The sequence below is a fragment of the Dipodomys merriami genome, unplaced genomic scaffold (genome assembly GCF_024711535.1).
Source record: "Dipodomys merriami isolate MVZ:Mamm:240054 unplaced genomic scaffold, mDipMer1.0.p SCAF_2, whole genome shotgun sequence".
Lineage (NCBI taxonomy): Eukaryota > Metazoa > Chordata > Mammalia > Rodentia > Heteromyidae > Dipodomys > Dipodomys merriami.
The window spans coordinates 120,226,571-120,246,079 of record NW_027203381.1 but is presented as its reverse complement, the minus strand read 5'-3'; the positions used below and the strand labels follow the sequence as shown (position 1 = coordinate 120,246,079).

General features: G+C 59.0%; 1 protein-coding gene across 5 annotated transcripts in view; it reads right to left on the bottom strand.

Annotated features, from left to right (window-relative positions):
• Positions 1–1,282: 1,282 nt before the first annotated feature.
• Slc37a1 (solute carrier family 37 member 1) overlaps positions 1,283–19,509 on the bottom strand; it is a 46,003-nt gene continuing 27,776 nt past the window's right edge. For 4 of the 5 annotated variants that reach the window (XM_070030769.1, XM_070030768.1, XM_070030766.1 and 1 more), the window contains exons 10-20: positions 19,328–19,408; positions 15,904–16,035; positions 13,642–13,732; positions 12,217–12,279; positions 11,808–11,893; positions 10,307–10,355; positions 9,570–9,643; positions 8,942–9,020; positions 4,595–4,692; positions 3,012–3,076; positions 1,283–2,459 (exon numbers count right to left, since the gene is read on the bottom strand). In XM_070030769.1, coding sequence (XP_069886870.1) covers positions 2,444–2,459; positions 3,012–3,076; positions 4,595–4,692; positions 8,942–9,020; positions 9,570–9,643; positions 10,307–10,355; positions 11,808–11,893; positions 12,217–12,279; positions 13,642–13,732; positions 15,904–16,035; positions 19,328–19,408 — 834 coding nt within the window. In that variant the 3' untranslated portion in view covers positions 1,283–2,443. The remainder of the gene's footprint in view (positions 2,460–3,011; positions 3,077–4,594; positions 4,693–8,941; positions 9,021–9,569; positions 9,644–10,306; positions 10,356–11,807; positions 11,894–12,216; positions 12,280–13,641; positions 13,733–15,903; positions 16,036–19,327; positions 19,409–19,509) is intronic. The other variant, XM_070030771.1, reaches the window with a different exon arrangement.

Here is a 19,509-nt window from a genome sequence, read left to right as displayed (position 1 = left end):
GAAGTCAGCTTTGGCAGGGTGAAAGGAAGACCTATTTTTATACCAAAGTCATGCACTGTTTTTTCCTCTTAAAAAGTCATGATGAAATCTTCATTCATGAACTGCATTTGTTAACTGCTTTTTAAAAATAGCTGCCTGTACACCTCATTTTCGAAGAGCATCAATGATCCATTTCCGAAGGCATTTATCAGGGCTCAGCCGGAAGACTCAGGAATTGGAAATGGCTTTCTTTGTGGGCGTTAAGATTTTTCTGCTACAACTTTGTCTGTGCAGTTGGGGAGACACAGCCGTCCCCCCTACAGCTTCCTCTGCCACGCAGAGGCTGGGAGGGAGGGGCAGCCCTGGCGTGGCACCGTCCAGAGGCACCGTGAGGACGGGAGCCCTGGGGCGAGCAGGTGGTGTGTATCACGTTTCTCTGTTCATGGCTAAGTGGCTCCTTCCTTTGTTCACGCAGTTTAATATCCACGCCGAGCACCTGGAAGGACAAGCCGTGTCCGTCTCCACGCGGCCCCGGCGCTGGCTGGGGAGATGCGGGTACCAGGCACAGAGGTGCAGAGGCGGGGGGGGGGGGGGACACCGGCAGGACTGCGGAGGAAACAGACGGACAAGCTGGCTTGTTTATGCAAATTTCCCTTGCAGGAATGACAAGAAAGTGCAGCTGTAAAGAAGGCGTTAAAAACAAGAAAAAATAAAGATGTGCTAGGAGGGCGGCCGTCCTGCAGGAGGACGGAGACCCCCGGGAGCCCCCACCCCAACTCTGCTGCTGCCTGCGGGGTCCCCCCCCACTCCCTTCCCAAGACAGCGCCCGTCTGTGAGCACGACGCACCATGCGCGCTTGCTCCAATCAGATCCCACGGTCTGAAAGCCCGCCCCCTGCCTGCCCTCCCCTCCCCCCAGACCCATCTCCACCCTGCAAGGATGGACCTTGGGGTGCCTGTCAATTGCCTAGTTTACCGCATGGCCAGTTGCTGTGCTTGCTGGGCTGCGGCGGGCCCCTCTACGCTGCCAGGGGCCCCTCAGCTTTTCTTTCTTCTTTTTCTTGAGTCAGGTCTTCATGTCCTCCTACCTCTATCTCCCAAGTGCTGGGACTACAGGCATCAGCACCATGCCCAGCAAGGGAGACTTTTTGGTAAGAAACGCCTCCATGTCCAGCTGACCTGCAGGTCACCTCTCCTGTTTCCAAACCTAAGAAAACCCAGACACAGGAGTCTGTTCAGAAGTCGTGTTTGCTGAGAATAATGGGAGCATGCGCAGAAACAAGGTTCAGAGCATCCTGCTTGAGTTTTCTTAAAAATGTATTTATTTCAAAGGGCAAATAAAGTATGCTGCCAATAGAACCCAGAAAACAAATGGCCAGAGGACTGCAGTTTGTCTTAATAAATAACACAATGCCATCTCTACCTCTTACATATATAATTCATTGGACATTTTAAATAAATAATCTCCCGCTGCTACAGATCTAGAAATAACCAGATGCGTGTGGGGGTCGCAGTTAGTTAATCCCGCGGCCAGGTGAGCACGGCTCAGGCTGGGTGCCGCCGCCGGCCTCGTCCCAGCAATCCTCCGCTCCCTGTGGGGCCTGCAGCGTGCCCCGTCCTGCCCAGGGCGTAGACAAGCCTGGACCGAGCCTCGGACGCTTCTTCCGGGGACTGCTGGGTCTTGGCTCGGTCTCTGCTTCTCATGTGTGCTGGTGCGTGGCTCTGGGGACCCTGGAGGGCTCCCTGTCCTCATTCGGGGTGTTGACAAATGACAGCAGGAAGTGGCCTGAGCTCTGGCCACCGCGGGGGGTGGGGGGGGAACTCTTACACAGTAACATTCCACACGGGGATACCTGAGGGGGAAGGGCTGCGGGCCCACGCTGCCTGTGACACACACACACACACACACGCATGCGCACACACACACACGCACACGCACACACACGCTCTGAGGGGGAAGGGCTGCGGGCCCACGCTGCCTGTGACACACACACACGCACACACGTACACACACGTACACACACACACACACACACACACGCTCTGAGGGGGAAGGGCTGCGGGCCCACGCTGCCTGTGACACACACACATACACACACGCATGCGCACACACACACACACGCACACGCACACACACGCTCTGAGGGGGAAGGGCTGCGGGCCCACGCTGCCTGTGACACACACACACGCACACGCACACACACATGTACACACACACACGTACACACACACACACACACACACACGTGCGCGCTCTGGCCTCTGGCTCAGTTAAGGCAGTGGTGGCAGCCACAGAGGTGCGGCCGTCCGAGCCCCGCAGTCTCGGTGTACGCCGGCTTCGGGCTGGCTTCGGCCTCTTCTCCGGGAGTGCGTGCAAAAGGCAAGGGCGGGTGTTCGTTCCCCGGATCCTTTATTTCAGCTTCTTCCTGAAGGCCGGGGGAGTGCGGCTTCCTCCCTGACGGGGGTCAGTGCTCCTTCAGCCTGAAAGAAAAGACGACGAGGGTGGAGATGGCGGGGCGCACACGGACGCTCAACTCGCAGATGGGCCAACCCCACGTGGGTCTGCCTTGCTGGGATGTCTTGCGGCATGGGGAGGGGGGAGCTGTGGGAGGGCGGCTGCGGGAGGGTGGCTGTGGGGGGGCATCTTTGGGGGGGCATCTTTGGGGGGGCATCTGTGGGAGGGCGGCTGTGGGGGGGCGGCTGTGGGGGGGCATCTGTGGGGGGGCATCTGTGGGGGGATGGCTGCTGTGGGAGGGCGGCTTTCGGGGGGCAGCTGTGGGGGGTCAGCTGTGGGGGGCATCTGTGGGGGGCAGCTTGCATGGGCCGCAGCAGCTTGGGAGGCTCGGCACTGGAGGCTGAGCTCCCACACGTTCTTCAGGGGCTTTGGGGAACGACACCACCATCCCCCCCCCCCCCGTGAAGAGGCATCCGTTGGGAAGGTAGGGATGAGGGGAGCGGGGGGACACATGTGGACACGTGGCAGGTGCGTCCCCTGGGAGGAAGGGTGGAGGCGCGGGGGCCCTGGGCACTCACATGGCTTGGTCCCCTGCCGCGGGGCCCGGGCAGCTCAGCTCCTTGTGGATCAGGCGAAGCAAGCACTGTGCCCAAAACAAAAGAGACGGTGCTGTTCTGTGAGGTGCGTGTAGACGCCAAGGGCCCGGCCCTCCCACAGCCCGCAGACACCTGTAGGGAGAGCCTCTCCTGAGAGCCCCGGGCACTCGGCGCCTGGCCCCAGGGCTTGGGCCTGCGCACAGGCCTCCCCACCCCCCACCCTGTCCCCCAAGTCCTCGTTCGTGACAGACATCAGGCTGAATGACTTCTGGGTTCAAGCCGTGTTAAACCCAAGTGGTAGTTGGGCGCTGGTGGCTCATGCCTGTAATCATAGCTACTCAGGAGGGCTGAGAGTGGAGGATCACAGTCCAAAAGCATTCATGGACAGAAATGCCCAAGAGACTCGTCTCCAATTAAGCAGCAAAAAGCTAGAAGTAGAAGTGTGGCTCAAGTGGTAGACTCTAAGCCTTGAGTGAAAAAACCAAGTGAGAACTAGAGGCTCTGGGTTCAAAGCCCTAGTGTTGTACACACACACACACACACACACCCTTCAGCGTCCCGGCGCCGCGCGCACACACACACACACACACACACACACACACACACACATACACACACACACACACACACTGCTAGAAGCAGAGGCTCAGTAACTATCCAATCACAAAGTCTCAGAGCTCCCCCCTCTTGGCTCTAATCCATCCTGCTAAAATCACAGAACAAAAGATTCCCTTGCTTCTGTTGCTGATTCCTATTTTTCTAAGAGAGAGAGAGAGAGAGAGTCCTCAGCTCCCATGCACTCAGTAGTGGTGGGGCCTGCGGGAGGCCAGTTTTCGAGTCTGGCCTCCAGCCACAGGGAAGCTCCCCGGAGCTGCCTGGATTAAAACAAGATAACTATCACAAAGACACCTGCACACCCGTGTTTACTACTGCACTATTCACCATAGCCAAGTTATAGAAGCAGCCCAGATGCCCTATGATAGATGAGTGGATCCAAAACATGTGGTACCTATACAGAATGGAATTTAACACAACCATTAGAAATCATAATATGTCATTTGCAGGGAAATGGATGGAGCCAGAACAAATCTTGTGAGGTAAGTCAAGCTCAGAGAAACAAACGACACGTTTTCTCTCATGTATGGAAGCTAGATCTAAAATACACCAGGACGTGGTAAGTTATGCAGGTCTCCAAGCACTCACACAGCGAGGCCAAAGGAGGACGCTCAGGCGAGGAGCACAAAGGCCTTGGTGCCTACGATCATATAAACCGATATTTATAGACAAGAACTCCAGGAAATGGAAACAAAAGGGTTTTTTTCCCCTTTTTGTCTTGTTTGTCCATTTATCTGTCTTGTGGGGGGAGGGGAAGGGCGCAGAATTGAAGGGACAAAGGGTGACCAAATGTAAGTGTCCTCACTAGACACTACGTTAAACATGAGCTACGTGACTTGCGGGTAGGAATGGGAGGGAAAAACTGGGAGAGCGCGAGGGAACAAGCCAACTCAAGCGTGACTTATGAAACGGCAACCCCTCTGTAATGGCCGCAAACCACGAGGACTCACCAGTAAGGCACAGGTGTCTGCAAACATCAGCATGTAGAACACGTTGCTCCACCCAGAAGGGGAGATGAGCCCGGCCAGCAGGGGTCCCAGCGCTGCCCCTGGAAGGACACAGGCCCCACGTGGGGGTGAGTAGGGAAGACTCCCGTGACCGTGAAGGGACCATCAGAGGGGTCTGCACCTCTCAGCGGGAGACAAGCAAGGTCCTAACGTTCTTCTGGGAACAGTTGTAAAAGCATGCCCTGACATTTGAAATGTCCACTCTGTTGGTCTGATCCAACATCGTCATCCTGATCGTTGAATTTGTGTGATGAAATCTGAATCCGATGAATACTTCAGATATCCTCATGCTATGAAGAGTTGCTGGGTACAGGCAATACCTTCCGGTGTGTGTGCCTGTGCACGTGTGTGCACGTGTGTGCACAGGTGGGCACGTGTGTAGGAGTGTGAGCATATGTGAATGTGGGTATGTGTGTAAATAGGAGAGATGGAGGATAATGCAACTGTACCACAATGTCTGTGAATCTTTGAACTAGGTGTGATTTTCCACATAAGGCAACATTTTAAAACATAAATGAAAGAAGGCGAGCATCCCCCCAATGCCAGAGGACACAGCTCCCAGTGTCTTCCTGTCAGACTCGAGTTCTGGCACACAGGGCGGCTTGTTTTGGTAGGTGCCTGGGGGAAGTAGAAAGGATGTCCCCCAAGTTCTGAGCTGAGATTCATCTCCTGGAAGAGATCATTGCCGTATGGAGAGTTTATATAGTTCCAGCTGTTTACAAAGCACACTGACTACTCTCTAATCTGAGAGGTGGTTAGGAGAAAGGAAAACTCCCGAGGAACACGGCTGGCCGCTCCAGGCGTTTCTCTCTACGCCTCCCAGACACCATGGAGTGGGGGCAGATGAGGGGATGGCCCTGCTTCTGGGGATGAGCAGGGAGTCTGTGTCCCCTGCATTGCTGAGCTCCTGGGGGGCTGTGACCCAGGACTCCCCACCAACAGGCAATATCAGTCCGTCCAAGCACGCGGTGCAGGGGGAAGGGTGGCGGGAGAAAGGGGACACTGCAAGCACCCCTCGGAGCCCTCCACAGAAGGGCACCGCTACCCTTGGGAGCGCCAGGCCCCTGACAGGGCAGTCCAGGGGTGCCGACGGAGCACAGGGTACCCGGGACCACCACCCACAGCCCACTCTGAAGTGAACGCCAGTGGGGAGCCCCCTCCCCCCTCCCCCACCCCAGCTGGACCTGTGAGTGAAGACCAGCTCCCAACATGCTCTCCACTGGAAAGGTGCCGGAGACTCAGGAAGACAGAGCGTGGCCAAGAACCAGCCCTGTCCCAGGATGCCCCCGAACGCCACAAGAGAAAGCAAATGGGAGGAGGGCAGTCCAAGCAAGAGAAACAACAGGGAGAAGAAAATTCCCAGAAACAATAAAGCCCCGGACAGCTAACAGAAAAGTAAGCCCAACCCACAACCTCACTTTTGTAGCTGAAGATCAGTTCATTATAGCAATTTCACCTGATTTGATCCAACACACCCACTGCACCTATGAGATGCATTAAAAAGCAGAAAGCACTCAACAGATGCTGAAACATAACAGGTAAAGCTAAAAGGTTAAATACAGCGGTGGGGAGATAAAGTCAAGGACACCCTTGACAAGCCAGGAAAGGCTCCTGGCTGTAATCTAGCTCCTCAGGAAGAGGAGATTGGAAAGACAGAAACTGAGGCCAGTCCAGGTAGTTTCTGTGATGTATCTCAAGCAATACAAGCTGGTGCGGCCGTGGAAGCCTGTTATCCTCGCTAAGTCCAGCTGCCACGGGCATAGATGCAGGACCCTACTGTTTAAAAAAAACTAGTCTGAGCCGGGTGCCGGTGGCTCACGCCTGTCATCCCAGCTACTCAGGAGGCTGAGATCTGAGGATCACAGTTCAAAGCCAGCAGGAAAGTCTGTGAGACTCTTAACTCCAATAAACCACCAGAAAACCGGAAGTGGTACTGTGGCTCAAGCGGTTGAGTGCTAGCCTTGAGCTGAAGAGCTGAGGGAAAGTGCCCAGGCCCAGAGTTCAAGGCCCATGACCAAAAAAAACCCTAGTCTGGAGTGGTCGCTCAGGAGGTAGAGTGCCTACTTAGCAAATGCAAAGCACTGAGTTCAAATCCAAGTACTACCAAAAAAAGAGCATGAAGAACAAGGAGACAGGCAGGCGGGGCCCAAGCAGAGAGAAAAAACGAGGACAAGGAAAAAACTGGCAAAACAAACTTAAAAATGAATACTGGGGTCGGATTCCTGGAAGCAAAGACAGGGCAGGGCCAGCCAGCCTCCTGTGGGTGCAGAGGGGTTCCGGGAGGAACCGGCCGTGGGAAGGGTTGGGCGGAACAGCCCCAAGGGACGCTGGGAGAATCTAGAGTTCCTGAGGAAGGTGTGGTGAGCCTGGACCTCTGGCGCCACTGCTGTGCTGGTCCCAGCGTTCACCTCCAGAGCTCAGCGCGTGACCAGAAGCCACCTGCTACCATGGAGCAGTGAGCGGGGGGGGGGGGGGGGCCTCAAGAACGGGGCTCCACCCTGGATGGGGGAGCCGGGACCTGGAGGAACAACAGGCCTGCAGATCCAGGACTACAGCTGTCTCCTGGCTGGCTGAGGACACCTGCAACACAGGTGGAGCTGGTGGGGGTCGGGGCAAGCTGGTGGGGTACGGGGCGAGCTGGTGGGGGTCGGGGCGAGCTGGTGGGGTTCGGGGCGAGCTGGTGGGGTACAGAGCAAAAGCACTGTCCAACTCCTCCCATGTTCTGGCTTCTCCTGTCACTGTTCACTGCTTTGTCTGTGTGGAGCTTGGGCAATGGCGGCTGGCCTCCCGTTCCACCCGGATGCAGTTCTAAGCGCCGGCCGGAGCGCACAAGAATCCTGTGGTGGTTGGTGAGAGGCTGCCGCCCCGGGCGCTGCCTCCACCGGCACCTGTGCACTGCGGGGACCTCGGGAGTGCACTGGGGCGGCGCTACCCCAACAGTGTGGCTCCCCCAGTCCTTGACTTTGTCTCTAGGACCACGCGCTAATGAGCTTGTGTGCCGTTGCCATGGTGACCGGCTACCCAGTCCCCGGGCACTTGAACTGGCAGAATAGCACCACGGCCCCACAGCCCCTCCTATGCCCGTGGCTGAGGGGCTCAACCGGAATCTGCCCCTTCCCTCCCCCCCCCAGCCTCCTTCCTTCCAGCAAAGGTGCAGCATGGAGCGCAGGGGCGGCTGCTGGGCTCCCCCGGCCTCTGCTTCCCTTCACTGACAGGTGTAGACTAGTAAACTAGAATGTGCCTTTCAACCTCACTTGCAACTTCCTGGTCTTCTTTACCCCGATCTGCTGCTGCCAGCACAGTCCTTAAAAGGCTACACTGGAGGGACCCTAAGATCACCCAGCAAGTCAGCTATTTCTGGATCCAACAAAATCATGGAGGCGATGCTGAGGACCGGGCTGGGCTGTCGGGTACCCAGGACCAAAGCCCAGAGGTACCTAGAACAGGTGGGAAGGCCCGGGGTGGCCTCTCTGGCCGGGCCCGGCGCCCGCCCCTTCCTGAGGCCCGGGGGCTTGGAGCTGGAGTGTCCCTGGAAGACCTCATGCCTAGGACCTGGTCCCAGCCCGTGGCACTCCTGGGAGGTGAGGGAAGCAGGAGGAAGGGGTCACTGGGCTCTGGCCTTTCCGGGGACATCGGAACCCAGCTCCTTCCTCTTTTTCTCTCTGTTCCTGGCCACCATGAGGTGAACAGCTCTGCTCCATCCACATGCTCACCACCATGAGCGCCTCCCTCCTGGGTCAACTGACCACGGTGGTCTGGAACTTTCAAAACCGTGACCACGACAGAGCTCCCCTCCATTTGCGCGATGGTCTGAGGAGCCGGGACGTGGCAGTGGAGAGCTGGCCCACACAGGGAACGCGGTGCGGACTCGCCACCTTCTGTGGAGGACACGCTACTGGGCTCCCCCCAGGCACCCCCCAGGTGGGCGGGGTCAGGCTGTGGGTGTCTCTGGATTGGTTAGATTTCTAGACACTTAAACTGAATTAGGATTCTGGGCTTCCCGGAGGCTGCTGAGGAAGAATCAACAGAGGAGACAGGGCTGGAGGCCGCGGGCTGCTGGCTGCTGGCTCAGACGGGAGCCTGGAGGCAGGCTCTCCCACACGGAGCGGTGCCAGGCCCCGCCAGGCGCCTGTCTATCTGCCTGGCACCTGCCCGCTGCCCACTCAGCACACCCCCACCCCGATCTCCCAGCGCGGCCGATGCTGGCGCCGGCACCCGGAGCCCCGCAGCTGGTAATTAGGATGAGACAATGCCGCCCCCACCCCCAGCTCCCTGCCGTTCCCCACACACCTACAGAACCCGTGCCGTCGATGATGGCCGTGACAGTGGACAGGGCGTGGGCGTTTCCTTTCAGGCTTTTATGAGTCCCCTGGGGAGGAGGAGAAGAGAGAGGGGAGATGTCCTCAACGGCCGCACATACAGAGGTGGGGAGAAGGGCACGGCGGGGCCAGCCAGACGCAGTGTCCGGGGCCCGCAGCACGCGAGGTCACCAGGGCTTGAGGAGCCACTGCTGCCTGTCGGGGCACGGACCCAACGCCAAAGTCATCACAGCCACTTTAGTCTACTGAAAGGCCCTGCCCACATGAGCTGACCCTTGCTGTGGTCTGTTGTGGATCCTTCTAGAACTTTCCCTGGGCACACGGCTGTGAGCCCACACATGCATTCAGACCCAAGGGCAGGCTCCCTAGGGCAGCTTCAGGAGCACGCGTGATCCAGTGGGCAGAGCTGGCCCGTTGGCTCGGGTGGTGGCACAGGAAGATGAGGAAGGCCCGCCCCCTCCGCCTCCCCGGGGACCCCCGGGGACGGGACCTCCTCTCCCCGCTGGGTCTGTGTGGCTTCAGGCTCGGTCTCCCACACGGGCAGAAGGCTCGAGCCACGCGGCTCTGCCGTGATGGAGGCCGAGCCTGGGGCGACTCACCAGGTCTGCGGAGACAGCGGTGGTGATGAGCGCGTAGGGCCCGCTGACCAGCGCGCCGCTGAGGAGCAGCATGGCTGTGGAGAGGTGGGGGGGGTCAGAGCACAGCGGGGCCTCTGCGGGGCCTGCCAGCTCCACAGGCTAGGCGGGCACCTGGAGGCCGGCGTCTGTGAGAGCAGGCGACTGGGGTGGAGGAGGGGGATGGGCAGGACCACCAGGGTCACCGCAGAAGGAGCTTTCCTCTCAACGTGCCCAGAAACGCATTTCCAGGTCTAGCCATGGCTACTTCCCCAGAGCCCTGGGAGAGCAACTGACAGGTGCGATGTGAGAACCCTGCTGAGCCAGCCCAGGTGGAGATGGGGTCTGCGTAACAGAGCCACGTGCTGCGGAAGGGGCTCCTCTGTCACCACCAACGGGCACGGCCGCCCTCGGACCCCAGGGTCTGCCCTGGCTCGCTTTCCCCATCCAGCCTCGGGGGCCACGGGAAGCTCCCCCTGCCCCCCACCTCCCTCCAGCCTCCACTGTGGCTGTGAGGACACAAAGCACACTGCCTAGGGGCAGAAGCGGCCCCTTCAGGGCTGGCAGATGCCAGGCTGGAGGAGGGGCACTGGGCTCCTCCCCGGAGCACCACCCACCAGGGGCTGTGCCAGGGCTGCTCCAGGTCACCTTTACCTTCTATACCACCAGCTGCCAGGCCCAAACATGCACCCAGAGTGGCAGCAGCAAACTCAGGCACTCACCCACGGTGGCCTCCAGGCCCATTTTGCTGACGGAGGAGAAGACGTAGAGCTGTGGACAAGAGGGAGGTGGAGATGGGGCTAAACATGACCAGACCAGCCTGGCACTGCCTGGGCCCGTCTTCTCTGCCTGGGCCCCGCCCTCCTTGGGCGTGGCACTGCCTGGGCTCCTCCCTGTCTGTGGTGCTGCCTGGCCCCGCCCTCCCTGGCTGTGGTGCTGCCTGGCCCCGCCCTCCCTGGCTGTGGTGCTGCCTGGCCCCGCCCTCCCTGGCTGTGGTGCTGCCTGGCCCCGCCCTCCCTGGCTGTGGTGCTGCCTGAGCCCTGTCCTCTCTGGGCATGCCGCTGCCTGGGGTCTTCAGCCCAGAAAGCCAGGCAGGGGTTCTCAGGCCCCAGGTGAGGAGGTCCTAGGAGGGGAGGCCCCTTGCAGGGAGTGCCCTGGGCCTGGCACTGGACACCTTCCTGGGCTGGAGGTTTGAGGCCGACGCCCGGTGGGGCAGGCACCCAAAGGCCTGGCACGGGGGTCACCCCAGTCCCCACCGCCTCAAGGCTGGGTGCGTGTCGACAGTGCCGGGCCAGCAGAGCCAGGTCCATTCTGGAGACAGGTGGACAGGGCCACTGTGGTGCAGGGGTGAGGAAGGCCGGGCCTCTCCTGCAGTCAGATGAGGGGTCTGCACCACACACCATGGGAGGGAGGCACCAAGGTCACCCCAGTTCTCAGATGAGGAAACTGAGGCATGGAGAGGGGAAGTAATCTGCTACAACAGGCTTGAAAAGTAGTATGAGCCCGGTCTGATGGGGAACAATGAGCCTGGGGAAGGTCTGGGGAGCTCTTCCTAACTACCACCTACCTAGTTATCATCCATCTATCTATCTACCTACCTACCTACCTACCATCTATCTATCTAGCTAATCTATCATCTATGTATGTATGTATCTATCTATCTATCTACCTACCATCTGTCTATCTAGCTAATCTATTGTGTATGTACGTACGTATCTATCTATCTATCTATCTATCTATCTATCTATCTATCTATCTATCTATCTATCTAATCTGGTGTACTCAGGGCCTGGGACACTGATTTTTTGTTTTTTAGCTTTTCCACTCAAGGCTGGCGCTCTACCACTTGAGCCACAGCTCCACTTTTGTTTTTTTTGCTGGTTAATTGGGATGAGTCTCACGGGCTTTCCTGCCTGTGTTGGTTTCAAACTGATCCTTAGATCTCAGTCTCCTGAGTGGCTAGGATGACAGGCATGAGCCACCGGTGTCTAGCTGGGTCTGGGAATCTTAAAGATGGGCAAGAGCTGGACCTGGGCAAGGGGGGCCGGGAGTGGACCCTCAGAAGCACCCCAAGGAAAGGAGCAGCCTGTGGGAGAACACAGTGAGGGGGAGCCGGGAGCAGGGACCTGGGAAGCGGCCTGGCCCCGGGGAGCGCCGCGCATAAGGGTGAAGGATGGTGGAAGGACCATGGAGGTGCCCGCAGAGGGTGGAGGGACCACTGACCGTGGGAGCCGCGAGGAGCAGCATGAGGCCGCAGGTGGAGGCCCGTTTCTCCAGGCGGTCGGAGATCACACCTGCCAGGATCCCACCTGCCCCAGAGGGTCGCGTCAGGAGCTGAACCGGCACGCGCTCTCCGGAGGGTCGGAGTCGCCCCGTGGGGCAGGCCCCCTCCCACGCCCGTCCACCCTGGGCCGGGGGCTGGCTCCCAGCGGGCCTCAGGTGGGCTTCCATGTGAGACCCCAGGAGATGCCCATAAAACCACGGGGGGTCAGGTTTTATGCCAGCATCCAGGCCCTTTCCCCTGCCGGGGTATGAAGGCCACTACCCTGCACCTGCCCAGACAGGGCAGGGAGCCGGGTCTGCAGTCAGTCCCTGCCTGCAGCAAATCAGCTCAGACTGGCTTTGAACTCACCGAAGATACCGCCCACATCGAACAGGGTGGAGAGCTCGCCTGCCTTTTTGGCATCCAGGTGATCTAAAGAATGACAGAGTGGCTGGTGAGGACGCAGGCTTCGGGGAGCATGGAGGGGCGCCCGGCTGGTGAGGACCAGGCCCGGGGGGCACCGAGGGGCGCCCACACACAGGACTTCATTCCCTAAGTGTGGTTTGCACCAAGAGAAACGATGGGCCCGCTTGGAGTGAGAACAGAACGGCCGTGCAGAGCGGCAGATGACCCTCACCTCAGGCCCAGCCTCGAGGCCATCCTGACACGGGCCTGGCCGCCCTGCAGCTCCCAGGGCACGGCTCGGGAGGGAGGGAGGGAGGGCCGGGAGCCTCCAGCTGCCTGTCCTATGGAGGGAGACAGCCTTGTGTGCCCCAGAGGGGGGCCAAGCCAGGGTCCTGAGACACCAGACTTGTTTATCCAGCCCTCAGTACAGTAGGGAAGGTGGGTTCAGGAAGAACTTGGGAAGGTGGGTCAGACCCGCCTCCCAGTCCTGAATGTGCGTACTGGCTCTGTCTCAAACACGCACTCTTGAGGGACAGCAGGGCGGCCTTGGAGCAGCTGGGGGTGAGGCAGGAGGAGGACAGAGCAGGGCCTCCCCTGCCCCCCCCCCCGCCCACCGTGCGCTGCTGGGCGGGGAAGGAACCTCAGGCTCCAGCTCCAGGAGCGCTCTGCGGCCTCCCCACCTGCCCGCCCTCCCGCCGCGGCTCTGGCCTTGCTCAGGGTGTCCCGGCCAGTCCTCACCGCCTGCTCGGCCTCCCTGGCCCTGGCACCGGCCTCCATCCTGGGCCTCGTCCACCTCTGCACAGCCTATGGCACCTCCTGGGTTCTGCGCTGTCCTCCTGAACCGGCCCCCCCAGTGTCCCCTCACCTCCCATGCCCCCCGGGGGCTGGCTGCTTCTTTTACCCTCCCCCCCTCCGCCGCCCCCCCCCCCCCGCTGAGAAGCAGCAGTGTCCCCAGGAGCTGCCCACCGTCCCCGACTCCCCCTCCCACCAAGCCCTGGCTGCTCTGGGTCATACCCAAAGCAGGGCCTATTTTACTGGAACATTCCATCATAACCCACTGCTAGATTCCAGAAACCTTAGACAAACTGCCAGCCGTCCTTCAGATCAGCTCACACCCCCAGGGAGTGTGAGATGATTAAGAGCTTATCATCGTGATCCCCGGCGGCCATACTTGTGTTCCAAGATCTAAAACGGCCCCAATTAAATGTGGGCTGCGGGAACAGGAAGCTGCGATGGGGCGGCCGGGGAGATGAGCCCCGGGAAGGTCCAGACCTGGGCCCCTGCACGTTCCGGAGGGCTCTCCTGCTGCGCGAGGCCATGCGGTGCACCTCCCCGGTTCTCAGGGCCCGGCCGGGCGGAAGGCCGCGCCTCAGCGGCACACACACTCACCCACGCTGGTGATGTACAGCGGCAGCCAGAACAGGAAGGTGTAGCTGACCAACTTGGCGAACAGCAAGCACAGGGAGAACTCGATCACGCCCTGGGGGAAAGCAGTCTGCTGCCATCCACGGTCCCCCCTCCCCAGGCCTTCGCCGTGCATCAGGTGAGGCCTGGGACGCGGGCCCCAGGTCTGCGGGGCGCCTGACTGTCCTGCTCAGGGCAGGGGAGACCCAGCCAGAGCCTTGCCTACCTCACTGCCTTTTAAGATGGAAATCCAGCCCAGCGCCGGTGGCTCACGCCTGTCATCCTAGTGACTCAGGAGGCTGAGATCTGAGGATCAAGGTTCAAAGCCAGCCCAGACAGGAAAGCCTGTGAGACTCTGTATCTCCAATAAACTACTCAGAAAATCCAAAGTGGCGCTGTGGCTCAGGCCGTAGAGCGCTAGCCTTGAGCTGAAGAGCTGAGGGACAGCACCCAGGCCGAGTTCAAGACCCACGACCAACAAAAAAAGAATATGGAAACCTAGTGTCTTTCCACAAGACCATAGTTGGCGAAGATCAGCACGTGGCCGGGACACCTCAGAGTCCAGACTGGGGCTCACTCTGGGCGGGGTGGGGGTGGGAGTCGGGGCAGCTCCACGGCTGAGCACAGCAGCAGGCTTGCCAGCAGGTATCAAAGCAAAGTTCCAGAAACAATTTCTACCCGCACCTGGCATCTTCCACCAGCCGGTCTGCACAGGCCTTCGGGCAGCCTGGTTCCCAGGCCCGTGTCCGCCTGTGGAGATCGGCTCAGATTTCGGGGTGCAGCTTCCTCTGGGGTACCCTGGTGGGACCCTGCCGGGAACAGACACCCGGGATTTGTTCACAGTGCGGGGGCTCTGCTCCGTGTTGCCTCCACCCGTGCGGGCGGGGGGGCAGGCCCCTCTCTCCCATGGGTGAGGGTGTGCATGGGGCACAGAGGAGAGCTGCGGGCTCGCCCTTGCCACGGCCAGGCGCGGCTGCCTCCTCCGCTCAGCCTCCATCACCCTCGATGCATGGGGGACAAAGTTTTTTGTTTTTATTGTCGGTCATGGGGCTTGAACTCTGGGCCTGGGCGCTGTACCTGAGCTCTTCAGCTCAAGGCAAGGGCTCTACCACTTGAGCCACAGTGCTGCTTTCCTGCCCAGGCTGATTTTGAATCTTGATCCTCAGATCTCAGCCTCCTGAGTAGCTAGGATGACAGGTGTGAGCCACCTGCCTGGCAGAATACCACCCTTCCCTGGCCAGTGCCCTCTTCCCTGCCCCAGCCCTTCCTCTCCAGTCTCCTTTATGTACCTATTGACACACTGGGGGTCTGTGTGCCAGCTGGCCCCGAGGGCCAGTGCCAAGCCCACGGAGGCAGAGGCCAGGTGTGGCTGGAGGGCGCTGCGGCTCCCCTCTCCCTGCAGGGTGCTGCTCTACGTCTGCCAGCTTCGCTCCAGGCCTCCCCGCTGGCCAGGCCCACAGGGCGCACACAGCCTCAGACCACGGCTGGGCTGCTGACCACTGCTGACCGCTCCTCCCGGAAGAGGAAATGGGAGGCTCACGGGGGCCACCAAGACGGAAGGGGCCCTCTGGGTGTAGTCAGACTTCCTGTTTTCTGAATAGGAAGTCTGAATTATTCTTCAGACGGGGGCTTGAACTCAGGGCCTGAGCCCTGTCCCCGAGCCTCTCTGTTCTCAAGGCTTGTGCTCTACCACTTGAGCCACAGCACCACTTCCTGCTTTTTCTGTGTGTGTGGTAGTGAGGAATGGAACCCAGCGCTTCATGCATGCTGGGCGAGCACTCTACCACTAAGCCACCTTCCCAGCCAGAAAAGTAATATTTTTGTATAGCAAGCCCTGTCTATAAAGTTTCCGAACTTCTAGCTGTGGAAAACAACGTCACCAACTGTGAGACGGTTGCTGCACACAACCTGGCTCAGCTGGGGTCTCGCGCGAGGCCTGACCGCTCGGTCTGGCTCAGCTGGGGTCCCGCCAGGCCCGATCGCTCGGTCTGGCTCAGCTAGGGTCCCGACGGCTCGGTCTGGCTCAGCTGGGGTCCCACACGAGGCCTGACCGCTCGGTCTGGCTCAGCTGGGGTCCCACGCGAGGCCCAACCACTCGGTCTGGCTCAGCTGGGGTCCCACGCGAGGCCTGACCGCTCGGTCTGGCTCAGCTGGGGTCCCGCGCCAGGCCTGACCGCTCGGTCTGGCTCAGCTGGGGTCCCGCGAGGACCGGCCCTCCTCCTCCTCTCACACGAGCGGGGCACTCACCGGGATGCGCAGGGCCCCCGTGAAGCTGATGGCGGCCACGCCACTCCCACTGTCGCCCGGGAAGACAACCACGTGGCTGGGGTGGACAGGGATCTTCCCATCTGACAGCAGCAAGCACTGCATCTCGGGGTCCTGATACCGGTCGCAGGAAAGAAAGAAGGCAGCGGTGTCACCAGGTCGGCGGGGGGGGGGGGGGGGGGCTCTCCCACCGTCACAACGTCTTCCAAGTGGCTTGGGGCTTGTTTCCCACGAGAGAAGTACCACGCGGCGGCCACCGTGGTCATCTCTGCACAACGCCAGCTCTCTCTGGCGCTCTGAAACACGCTGGGCACACCAAGCCCCGGGCCAGATAATCCCAGAGAGCTCTTGTGAAAAATAAGTTGAAAAGTAAAAATAATAATAATTAAGCAGGAGAACGGTCGTCACGTCATTGTGGAGAAAATGGTCCAGTGACAGTCTTCCACATCAGTGACAAGTCTTGTAGCTGCTGACAAAGTCTGGAAGACAGTTAGGATCTTCCTAGTTGATTTAAAAATTAAACTATCAAAATGTCATCACCTTTCCATCATTAAATAATATAGCATTCCAAACTGGACTTTCTGCAAAGAACATCAAATGTCCACCCACATACACAGGCAGCTACAGGACCTTTTTCTGAAAGAAACCAAAGTCTCAGCCTGAGCTGCTGGCATTACGTGTTGATTATGACGGGCAGGCCAACAGAGGCTTATTGTGGGGTGTGGGGAGGGGCGCCAGTCCCAGGGCTGGAGCTCAGGGCCTTGTATTCTTGCTTGGCCTTTTCGGCTTGGCTGTTGTTTTACCACTTGAGCCACGCCTCCACTTATTTATTTTTCTAGTAAACTGGAGATAAGAGTCCCTTGGATTTGTCTGCCTCACCTGACTTTGATTCTTAGATGTCACCCTCCTGAGTAGCTAGGATTATAGGCATGAGCTACTAACCAACCCCTGGCTAATGAAGAATTCTTTACGCGTTCCTGTGCTTTCAGCCGAATCAACCCTGGCGATCAATGGGGTGACAAATGTCGCAGCCAGATCGCCTCACATCCAAGGTTATTTAAAACCTCGTGGGGCTTGAGCTCTGGGTCTGGGCGCTGTCCCTGCACTCTTCAGCTCAAGGTGAGCGCTCTACCGCTGAGCCACAGTGCCACTTCCTCCTGTGCTTCCAAGTAGGTCACCACGGAGCATTACAAGCATTAAAATGTGTCATCCAGTTCTCACTTTTGGTGTCCTCTGACCCTTTGGGCACCCCTATGGGATCAAGTTTGTGGTTATAAAACAAAGGGAGTGACCAAAAATGTTCTTTATGAGTGAGCTATCAAGTCCAGCATTTCAGACCTTCCAGGAAACCCAGAAGGCTTTATTATTTCCATCTCCCTAGAACCTACGTAAGCTAGATTCAAAGTACAGTAATTGTCTATCCCTCCCTTCCTCCCTCCCTCTCTCCTTTCCTTCTCTTGCCTGGGCTAGCTCTGAATGGCTATCCTCAGGTCTCAGCCTCCTGAGTGACCCATTCCTGGTGGTTGTATTATTTTAAAAGATAAATAAAGGGGCTAGGAAGGTGGCTCAGTGGTAGAGTGCTTGTCTTGCATGCCTGAGGCCCTGGGTTCGATTCCTCAGCACCACATAAGCAAAAAGAAAAAAAAGCTGGAAGTGGCGCTGTGGCTCAAGTGATAGAGCGCTAGCCTTGAGCTGAAGAGCTGAGGGGCAGCGCCCAGGCCCAGAGTTCAGGCCCCACAACTGGACCCAAAAAATAAAAAATTTAAAAAAGATAAATAAATATACCAATGATCTCCTCATCCCACCCTGATCTCCATGGAAACACAGGAGCTGGGGGGCAGGGAGGCGGCGCAGTGCCCACAGTCTACAGGGCACAGTGCCCTGGTGGTGGCCCAGGTGGAGCCAGACCTGCACCCCGGAGGCCAGGCTGGGTGGCCAGGGCCTCAGCGCCAGGGCTGGTCTGTGGTCAGCATCTTCACGTCCAGCCACGCAGCCTGGGCACCAGCCTCAGCCAGGCTAGGGAGAAGTTCATGAGGGCCTCTCCCCCGACCTCGATGGGAGAGCCGGGCATGGTGGTGTGCACCTGCATCCCAGCTATGGGGGGAGAAATAACATAGGGAGATCATAGCCCAGGCTCAAGCTCAGGCAAAAACCAGACACAGCCTCAAAGTAACCACACAGGAAAGGGCTGAAGGTCTGGCTTAGCCTGGCATCTGCCTCGCTAGCACTGGGCCCCGAGTTCCAGTGCCACTCAAAAATAAAAAAACAAAAGCCATGCGGCATTAGGAAACCGAGTAGGGTCATTCTGGGCACTGGACAATCGTGGTATCCTGCCAACCTCGTGGGAACCCTGGCTGCACATGCTCAGCTGAGGGCCGAGGCCGGGGCAGGGCCTGCTGAAGGCAGACACTGAGGAAGCAGGGCCAGCACCTGCCCGGCACCGTCCCCACCGGGTCACCAGGAACAAGGCCCGCTGGGCTTCCGCACAGGTCTCTGGCTCTTCAGCCAAAGGTCAGGAAAGGGACTTTCATGGAGGGGACAGCTGAGGGAAGAGGGGAGCGCTAGCGAGGAGGCAGGGCTAGGTTCATGGGTCAATAGCTAGACCAGAACAAAGAGCCCCTGGTCCATGTTCGGAGGCAGAGGTCAGAGGTCAGCCTTTGAAGTCGCCAGAGCAGCGACTGCAGCTCTGGGGGCTGGAAGACATGATTCTTTAAAGTGTGTCCATTCCCAAGAGAGGAGAGGGTTCTAGAGCCTGAGCGAGTCACAGCGTGCACGCTCCCCAAGGCCCAAGGACCCGTGGGCAGGACCCAAGAGAGGTCGTCGACTGCTCCTCCCCACGGAGAAAGAAAAAGAAGTTACAGCATGGTTAGCACATGCGTCCTTGAAGCAATCTGATTGCAAAGGAAAGAAAATAAGAAAACAGCTCATCATCTAAACGATTAAAAGCAAATCAGGCTCAGAGCCTCTGTGCTGAGAGGACGCCACCCCGAGGCAGGAGCTGCCGGGTCTGGGTCTGCCCGGCCTCAGGCCCCGGCTGCAGAAATCAGGGCAGGAACTGAGCACTGTGTACCTCATCCCTCCGCCCCGCCCTACTCCAGCGCCACCTGCTGGGGGCCGCCCGCTCCCAGGGGTCAGTGTCACCTGCCTGCCGGCAAGGCCCAGGGCTCCCCAGTCCTCACAGCTCCTAGATAGCTTTCTCCTCCGATTAAAACCATTATAGGGATGGCTTACTATCCAGAGGGTTCCAGGGGAGGAATGATGTCTCACGCCTGTCTCGGAGGCGGAGGGAAGCCAGGCCGTGTGCCGGAGCCGAGGGAGCCACTGGGGGAAGCCAGGCCGCGTGGCCGGAGCTGGCGCGGCCAAGGGAGCCCCTGCCGCTCTCAGGATCCGGCCGCGCCTCACTTACCAGAGGCCTGCTCTTTTCGCTGTGTAGGATTTGCTTCTGCACTCTAAATCGGTTCGCGCCATTCTCGTAGCCCTTTGGCTGCTGGGAGAGAGAAGCTTCATCAGAACCAGGCTGCATGCACAGGCAGGGGTCAAGCCTAATGTTGACAAATGGTTACAACAATGGCCCGTCCGCTTCATCTC